Source organism: Amborella trichopoda, chromosome 3 (genome assembly GCF_054954075.1).
Source record: "Amborella trichopoda isolate Santa Cruz 75 chromosome 3, AtrichopodaSantaCruz75HAP2 v2.0, whole genome shotgun sequence".
NCBI lineage: Eukaryota > Viridiplantae > Streptophyta > Magnoliopsida > Amborellales > Amborellaceae > Amborella > Amborella trichopoda.
This window is the reverse complement of record NC_142338.1, coordinates 7,237,667-7,247,265: the sequence shown is the minus strand read 5'-3', so window position 1 is coordinate 7,247,265 and position 9,599 is coordinate 7,237,667. Positions and strand designations below refer to the sequence as shown.

At 34.8% G+C, this 9,599-nt stretch overlaps 1 protein-coding gene across 2 annotated transcripts; it reads right to left on the bottom strand.

Moving 5' to 3' along the window:
- Window positions 1-3,074: 3,074 nt before the first annotated feature.
- Window positions 3,075-6,038, bottom strand: LOC18428974 (cytokinin riboside 5'-monophosphate phosphoribohydrolase LOG1). Of its 2 annotated transcripts, XM_088863173.1 has the most exons (8): window positions 5,974-6,038; window positions 5,745-5,871; window positions 5,386-5,483; window positions 5,236-5,266; window positions 4,666-4,765; window positions 4,484-4,554; window positions 4,153-4,296; window positions 3,075-3,724 (listed from the first exon to the last, which is right to left on the bottom strand). In XM_088863173.1, exons 2-8 carry the CDS (start codon window positions 5,868-5,870, stop codon window positions 3,614-3,616), a joined length of 681 nt encoding a protein of 226 aa, XP_088719299.1. In that variant the 5' UTR covers window position 5,871; window positions 5,974-6,038; the 3' UTR covers window positions 3,075-3,613. The 2 variants fall into 2 exon arrangements, with proteins under 2 accessions (XP_088719299.1, XP_088719298.1); XM_088863172.1 differs by lacking the exon at window positions 5,974-6,038 and having other exon boundaries at window positions 5,745-5,967.
- Between the last annotated feature and the right edge of the window lie 3,561 nt (window positions 6,039-9,599).

Below are 9,599 nucleotides of genomic sequence, written 5' to 3'. Positions count from 1 at the left end.
TAAGGCTATGATAAAGATTTCTAGTATTGAAATTTGAAATCACATTTCTCGATACTATTTGAAGGTAGGCGCTAATTTGATTGTTTAGAGCTTAGGCTCTATACAATCGGGTCCCGAATAGAATACGTGCCTTCTATGTATAGTGGCTCTTTTATGGGTATATACATATAATAGAGCATGTGCACACAAGTTGAAATGATCAATGCAATTCTAAATGTGATCTCTACCGGCCAACCACACCAATTGGACGGTCAACGTTCCTTGGGACAGGATATACAGTTTCCGTATCCTATGATGTCATCGGCCTTTCTAAATTTTTCTAATTTCTAAGGTATAAAGGACATTTTGATAATTCTAAAAGTGAGATTGTAAGAGGCAATAGAGGCGTCACATCTATTGACAATTCCCACTTCAAAAAGGCCAACTAATATAGCAAGAGAGGGCAATACTCCCCATCCACATATTGGAAAATAAACTTAAAATAGCAAAAATCTTGAAAGAAACAAAAAATATGAAAGAGAATAAAAAGTCTAATCTTCCTATAAAGTTTTTTCAAGTTTAAAAAAATCAATAAAGGGTATGAAATAAAAAAAAAAGAAGAAGATAGAATTGTATACTATAAGGCTATTTACCTACGATACAAGATAGTCACAATTGCTCATAGCTGTCGGTTCTAAAATTAGGAGGTTAAAAGTATATCACAAAGTTTAAGAACAAATTATTGGACTTTGAACTTGGTCAATACCATATCCCTAGCCATCAAATCTACCGCTAATGGCTTAGGGCGATTTCAGTTTATTATAATAAAGGTAAATAATTTGATTGTATATTTGTCTAAAAAGAAAATTTATCAAAATAACCTAGTCTATCAATTATTTAACGTTTTACACATGTTCAACTATTAGCCTCGAGATGATGCGTATTTTGAGTGGCCTTTTGAAATTAAATAAAAAGAAATGAGTACCTCAAGATCATGTGTATTTTGACATGTATTTAGAAATTAAATAAGAAAATGAGCAAAATTTTCGACATTAATAGTTAATCTCTAGGGCGCAATTTAATAAATTTCCTTATCCAAATAAAGATAATAGCCATGTACACATCCACTATATCCATAAATGGGTAGAAATTGAACTATTGTATCTGGTGTGCATTTTAGCAAATAATACTATATGTTCTGTGTACCATATAAGCAAATAATACTATATGTTCTGTGTACCATATAGTATCTGTTTTTAGCTAAAAAATGATATTATATGGTATATATATTTGCCATCCACCATCCGTCCTCATCAAAGGAAGGTGGAGCTGAGCTGATGTACCGCTTCAGAGTACACAATAGTCTGGCTAGTAGAATCTTAGTTCATCTTGACCATCGGATTATGAAGATTGATGGTGGATGAGCGGTTTGTTTACCGTATTCTATAAGAACAATTGTTTCATGCGGGCTGAACCGTATTTCTACAATATGCAGTCCAAAGATGTAAAGCATCATAGGTGGTCTATCTAAAAATAATTGTAACTAACAATCCATATGTTTTTTTAATATAATTATTATTTCTAGTTTTCAATTTTTTTTTTTTCATATTCATGATCTCCATGTTAAAGATTATATATTCTATAAAAATTAGGATCAAATTATATTTTTAAAATGTATTTATTGCCAAGCCAATATTTCTACAATATGCAGGTTGGCTGCATGCTAACCCCATCCTTACTATAAACCAATGTTCACAAAATCGGGCGGTTCAAATCGAAACCGCTCGGTTAGATCGGAACTGGTCACTGGTTGGTTTTGGTTTTGGCCAGTTTTGATGATCTGTCAGGGTATTTTTTAAAAAATTAAAAAATTTATATAAAATCACAAAAAATAAGAGATTTGTTTGTAATGTGCTTTTTAATGTTTGCATTATTTAGGCGAAGATTGGAAAGTGTTTTGGCCATTAATAATTAATTTTACTTTTTCCTCTTTTTGAAAAATTTCAAAAAATACCCCCCGACACAAATTGATTTTTTTAAATCTATTTTTTCACTAATTTTCAATTTCATTTGTATGTGATTTGTTTAATCATAATTTTAAATTAACTTTTCATTTTTTTTGGTATTTTTTTTAATTTTTAACACATTTTTTACTTGCCGGGACTGCCCGATTAGGCCGGTTTATTGGTTACTCAATACCGGCCCTTGGCCGATTTGGTTTTTCGAACTGTGCTATAAACACAAGTAAAACTCCAAATAAATGAAAGAAGGCTGTAATTTCTATAGAGCCTATTCTTCATGAAAACAAAGTAAAGCCTACAGTTGAATCATCATCCAGACAACACTTTGGGCATTGAAAATCTCTATAATGGCTCTAAAATCAATTTCTACTATCAACTATGTAATTTGAAGCTCAACAAATAGTATAGATCCTGCAGATTTGTGAATACTTATTTTTAAGGCGAAACAGACATTTTACGTAAGGGAAAAGTTTATATCGAGCCGAGGCTCTAAACAATCAAATAAGAGCATACCTCAAAAATTTCACTAAAAGAGGTTGTTTTGATGCTCAAATATCCTCAAATTGATCATCTCGACATTGAGATATATGGACAAGAGAAAAAAAAATGGATTTCAAGTTTTGAAAATAGTGTATTTTATAATGTATTTTTGGATCATCAATTTTCAAGATTTTTAAGTTTTTATAGATCTGCCGATCTATACTATTTTTGAAGTTTTAAACTTTGTAAATAAAAATAAAAATACATTTTAAAGCTATCACAAAAATTTTAAATATTGAAACCACATTTCTTAAGCCTATTTGAAGGTAGGCTATTTGCTTGTTTAGAGCTTAGGCTCTATACAAACCGCGCCTTTTACATAATGCATTACAATTGACCGCTAACTTTAGGGGTTAAAATAGTTTTTTTGTTTTTTATAATCATAATCATCAAGGCGAGATGTGGATTTGGAGGTTTTACAAATCCATCATCGAAACTGCTATTTTTGGTGAGTTTTGAGGTAACACTTACTCCTAAACATTTTCTATAAAAGAAACCCACCCATGTTTTCATCATAAAATAAATAAAGAAATACCAGAATTTTCTCATCCTTTCATTCCCAACCTTTCGCCTCTCTCTCAAAAGTCCAAATTGTACATGCATAAATGTATAATACAATTGCCAGCAAACAACTGCTTGGCAGGCGTACCTCAGACTGAGGACCTCTCTCTCCCTCTCTATCTAGAGAGAGAAAGAGAGAGAGAGCATAAATGTTTGATACAAAGAACATGCCCATCAAACAACTGGTTCTGTAGGCTTATGTCTGAGGAGTGAGAAATGAGAGAGAGAAACATAGGGGAGGAAGAGAGAGAGAGAGGGGACAAAAGGGGGAGAGAGAAACATAGAGGGGGAAGAGAGAGAGAAACATAGACGTATAAATGTTTGATACAAAGAACATGCCTATCAAACAACTGGTTCTGTAGGCTTATGTCAGAGGAGTGAGAAAAGAGAGAGAGAGAAACATAGGGGAGGAAGAGAGAGAGAGAGAGAGGGGACAAAAGGGGGAGAGAGAAACATAGAAGGGGAAGAGAGGAGAGAGATTAGTTGTTGTATGTATTCATTCTGACTTGAAATCAGAAATGGGTGGTCAAGTGGGAAGAGGGTTTGAGGTTGTGTGGAAGTGATAATCGGTCAACTTCCCAGCTTTGTCTGGGTGCAACTCTGTCATGGAGTGGTGTATATTCCTGACCCACAAAAACAAGTAAAAAGGGATAAATAAATCAGAAACACCAATCAAACAAATAGAAGAAAAACCCAAAAAAAGATTCAAGAGAAAAAGAGATGTAGACTTGTCCCCCCCTTCTTTCTACTGCTCTGTTCCCTCGTTCAATGGCAACCTACCCATCATCACAAGAGAGAGAAAAGGAGATAGAGATTGGCCACATATGGGCTCTAGAACTTGCAGAGAGCGAGAGATCGCTCTGTGTTTCCTCATTCATTGACAACAATCTCCCAATGTGTTCTTGAAGAGAGAGAAATGCCACATGTTCATGGCCTTTGTAATTCTCACAACACAAGAGAGAGAGAGAGAGAGAGAGATCGTTTTTCATGCTGTTTCCTTATTCAGTGACACCAACAAAGGGACTTTAGAGAGAGAGAGCAAAAGAAGAACCTCCATTTTAATGAGTAGGTCTGCTGCGGTCTGTGCAGAAACAACAATGTGCCTTGCGGGAGCGTTTATGAACCCTTCCTCCACTCCCTTGTCGAACAATGCCAACAAATTATCGTAATATCCATCCACATTTAGCAACCCAACCTAAAAATCATATCCAAAATCCACATATCAAAAAACAAATAGAGAGAGATTATAAGTTAGAGAGCGAAGATAAAATGCTAAAAATCAGCATTAAAAAGATAGATAGAGAGAGAGAGAGGAGATAAATGATAAAACATGAGTATTTGAATGATAACTCGTGGGAGCAATTGAAAATAGCATATATTACAGGCTTATCATGAATCCCAAGCTGAGACCATGTTATCATCTCCAGAAGCTCCTCCATTGTACCATAACCACCTGCAACTTTTGATGTTAATGGAAATGACGAATTATGTAAGAAATAAAAACTGCATGAAATCTAATTTTTTATTATTTATTATTATTGGTGTGTGGGGGAGGGGAATGGACCTGGAAGAGCAATGAAAGCATCAGCACGTTTGGCCATTTCTGACTTCCTTTCATGCATATCTGCAACAGTTTTCACTTCCCCAATTGTTTTTCCTGAAATCTGTTTTGATGATTCTGAGTGTTGGTTTTTTCATGGTAATAAAGCCGTGGAGAGAGAGAGAGAGAGAGAGAGAGAGAGAGAGAGAGAGAGAGAGAGAGAGAGAGAGAGAGAGGTGAGCAATTTGCAGCTCGAGCCATTATAGAGAGAGAGAGAGAGAGGGGGTGTGAAACATCAAGCAATTTGCACCACCTAAAGTATGAGTGAGAATGTGAGACAGACAGGCTAGAAAGAGAGAGACAAGTGGTGTAGATAGTCCAAGAAATTTGCAGTTATTAAGCCATGAAAAGTGGGAGAAGGGGGATTAAAGCAATTTGTACCTCATTAACCAGGAAAGAGAGAGCATGGGGAGTCCAACAATGAGTGTTTCACGAGAGAGAGAGAGAGAGAGAGAGGGAGAGAGGATGGGGATAAAAGGCCATGTAATTTGCACATCAAAAGAGAGAGAGAGTAAAAGGCCAAGCAATTTGCACCTCATGAGCCATAAGAGCTACAGGAATGACCCTGCAAGATTTAGAAGGAAAGGGAAAAACATGGAAATTACCACTTTTTTAAGGAAATTTAATAACACATTATAAATGAAAAGAACAAGAGAGAAAAAACCCAATGATTGATAAAGATACCCTAGAACATGGCAGCCACCCTTGTAAACAGCCTGAGAAATTAGACCCATCAGTCCTACACTGCCCCCACCATAAACCAAGTTGATTCTCCTCTGAACCTGCAAGAGAGAGAGAGAGAGAGAGAGAGAGAGAGAGAGAGAGATTAATTAGGTAATTACACTTTATGAGTACTCTCTCTTTTCTTGGGCTTTTCAATTTCAGAAAGGATAGAAGCAATAAAAAGGAAAGCAAGAAAAAAAGTATGAGAGGAAAGAAAGAATTGCAATTCTTCTATTATTCTATATTGGGCTTCCCCATCTTCTCGTCTATTTTCTCTCTCTAGAAAAAAACTGAGTAATTTGAATTGGTAATTAAACTACCAGTTCTCTTCCAAGATCGACAGCTGCATCACTGAAAGAAGGCCGGTTTCCTGATCGACTTCCACAGAAGACGCATATTGTCTTGAATTTGCCGACCATCACAGCCTTCTCTTCATTGATCTCCATCCTATTATTGCACCAATTAAATAAAATAAAATTCAGAATCCATGGAAACTCAAGAAAAATCATGAGAAAGTTTTTTGCAATATTAAAGAGAAGAGACACCCACTGCTTTTGAATCTTCACCCTCTTATCCGAACACCCCTTTTGTCTGCTTAAATAACCAGTACTTGGTGTTGGAGAAGACCCCAACAAGAATCCAAACCCAACTCTTCAATTATTGTTCTTTTTTCTCTTTCCTTTTGTTCTCTCTCTCACTTTTCTCTCTCTCTCTCTCGTGATTAGTTCACTTTCTCTCTCTTCCATCTCTCTCTCATTTTAAGTGCACGTTTAGGGTCCCTCCAATCACTCTCTCTCTTTCTCTGATGTTTAGAGCACTGTAAGGTCCCTTAAATCTCTCTCTCTCTACCCTTTTTTTTTTTTTTTTTTCATTGAAATTAGGGTGAGGTTTGTATAAGGTGTTAACCCTAAACAATCACGGTAAAGTACATCTCAAAATCCCGTTACAAGATGTATTTTCGGTGCCCAAACTCTCATTAGGGCCTAAAAGTTTATTTTTTATTGTTATTATAAAATTAAAAGCTCCAAAAATGGTGTATATCTAGCAGATCCATAAACACTTGAAAATCTTAAAAATAGACTGTCTAGATAATGTGTTACAAGATATACTATTTCTAAAACTTAAAATTAATTTTTTCTTTCGTATCCATTTATAGCGAAGTCAAGATGAGGGTTTTTGCGGTGCAGCCTATATAAACTTTTTCCTTGAAATTATAGTGTGACTTGTGTTTCATTTTCTCACTTCTTAAATCCCAAATCCCTTTTCCCTTGTGAATCACAGAACCCCATCACCCCCCGTTAGGGCCATTTAATTTCTATATTACTCGTGATTTTATTTCACCACCTTTTCTGTCTAATAATTGTTGCCTCCCCTATCAACGCCCCTCGTTGCACGTGTCAAAACATAATTAGATATTTACGCGAAATCCAATTTGTATTAGTGCCTACTTTTGGGTGAGGCAGGGGTTGAGAGCTATTATGATTGAAAATTCCCTAAGCTCATTCTTAATCCCATAAAGGATTTGGTTTTGTTTTGAAACACACCGGTAAATTGGCATGTTGGCTTTAATAGAAGACTAATGGACTCACAAATTTAATTTTAAAATGACCTAGTAGTCTTTTATTTTACCTCATTGTTACATTACTATTTCATTATGATAGACAAATATACTTAGGGCATATTTGATAAGTGGAAGTTTTCGAAAATGAGACTTAAATGTCTCATTTTCATGTTTGATATTACAGTGCGGAAATTGTAAAGTGGAAGGGTAGCATTCCATGTAAGCTTTTTTTTAATGTTAAAATGAATTTATTTTTAAAACACCTATGTTCCATAAAAACGATGGAAGTGCAGTCTTCCATAATTTGTTAGAGAATCCCTTCCACTCCCAAAACCTCCATGTGCCAAACACACCCTTAGATGAATCCTCCTCCAAAAATTAATATAGCTTCAATAAATAGAGAAAATGATCTCTCTATCTCTCCCCATTTTCTGCGTGTTTCCTTGGTGTTTGGGATACCAAGAGTTGGAATCAATCAAAGTCAAATCTAAATCCAAGTCAATCAATCACTAATTCTCGATGTGTCGGACCAATGATCTAGACAAATCTTGTCAAGATTACCCTATTCATTGTCGTAAACCGATCGGTTTCACCAAAAAGCATGATTAAGACGATTTTGAAAAATTGCCCAATCAGTTTGAAAAAAGTCAAGCGAACAAAGTAACTCTTTTTAACACATTACCCCTTTTAAGGGATTTCTCCTTATTTCCAATCATGTTTCGGTGTCTGTTTTTTACGGTGTCTAGAAGATTTCTTTAATCAAAACAGAAATTTGACCAAATAAAAAGTTTTTGACTTGGAAAAAAGTTTTTGAGAAAGTTTGACTTTTTCTCTATTTTGAACCCTAATCTCTTGGTTTCGAGGTTTTAAATCGAAAAATTGTTGTGGCTATCTGTTGTAATAGTCTTAAGTATAACCACAAACCAAAATTAGCTTATTTTTAAGTTTTTTTTTCATATTTTTTAAATAAATTTGAACCAGATGGCCCTGAACGATTCACTCAGAACTAACAAAGTTACTTGTGTTTTCAATTGCAGGAGGCCCCGCTTCCATTTTTCAGAAATTTTGATTTCCCTGGTGGTCACTTCAATTATCCCCATATGTCATTTCAAATTTCCCATCTTTCCTCTGGTGATCATTTCACTTTTCCCCTTCCTCACCATGGAAATCATTCAAATTTCCTCATATTTTCCCTTGAGATGTATAAGCCACATAAACCATGAATTTACTATTTTTTAATGATTAACACATCAATCTATTCTTAAACATTTCTTGTATTCAAGACATCTTTCAAATGTCATATATATTTCGAAGTGCAAGAAAAGGGCATGATGCTCAACACTCAAAAGGGGACAGAATTTTAGGGAATGATGAATTTTCAGGACATTCTTGAAGATTTGGTACATTTAGCGAAAATGAGTTATGGCTTTGTTTGTCATGAGCCCTTTTTGAGTTGCAGCGTGCTCTAGATTTTCCACTTTCAGGAAAAGCTAGAAAAGCAAGCACATTCAAGGAAAAGAAATTCTGGAAAAAGATGAAAATTGTTAGTGTGAAAGAGGGGGGCAAACAAACTTTCAAAAGGAAGCAAGGTAGCAAACATTTTCAAAGGATCCATTTTGTTATCTCTTTCACACACACATTTTCTCAGGACCCATTTTGTTATCTCTCTCACACACACATTTTCTATGGACCCATTTTGTTATCTCTTTCTCTCACACACATTTTCTAAGGACCCATTTTGGTATCTCTCTCTTTCTCTTTCTCTCTCTCTCTGCACTAGTTGTTCCTTTTGAAATTTAATAAGATTCAACCTAAACCCGGTTTCTCTCTCTCTCTGCACTAGTTGTTCCTTTCGAAATTTAATAAGATTCAACCTAAACCCGGAAATATTTTGTGGGGTTACACCTGATTGCCTTGTTGTATGGTGCTTTTTCAAGTGGCCCCTAGGCTAGATACTCATTTTTAGTCATTGATTTTTTTATTTTTTATTTGTAAGGACACGGTTTCTGTGAGTCCATGTAGAAATGAGTCACCTCTTAAAATCCATTTTTGAGATGGGTTTTTGGATTTAATTTTTAAGGACATGTAATCTCTAACATGGAGATCATGTATGTGAATAAATAAATTAATTTTAAAAATTAGAAATAATAATTCTATTAAAAAAACATTTTGACCGTTAGTTTCAATTGTCTTCAGATGGACCACCTATTTGTATCCATCTTTAAGATGGATGCTTTAAAACTTGGGACCGCGTATTGTAGAAATGCGGTCCAGCCTGCATGAAAAATTTTCCTTCTAATAATATCCCCAAATAATATGACATTTTTCTTTGTGTTTTTATGGAAAGAGTACACTGCACCATTTCTTGACCATTATGGTTGTGAAAAAAAATTAAATTTGAAGCTCTCAAGATAATGTATATTGTAATACATCATCTAAGCCATCTATTTCGCCTTAAAAATAAGTGTTTACATATTCGTAAGATTTATACCATTTTTTGAGCTTCAAATTTCATAGTTGGTATTCAAAATTGATTTGAGAGCCGTCACAGAGATTTTGAATGCTCAACCGGTTTTTGGACAAGAATTTGAGGTGAGACTTGACCTTGATTTTA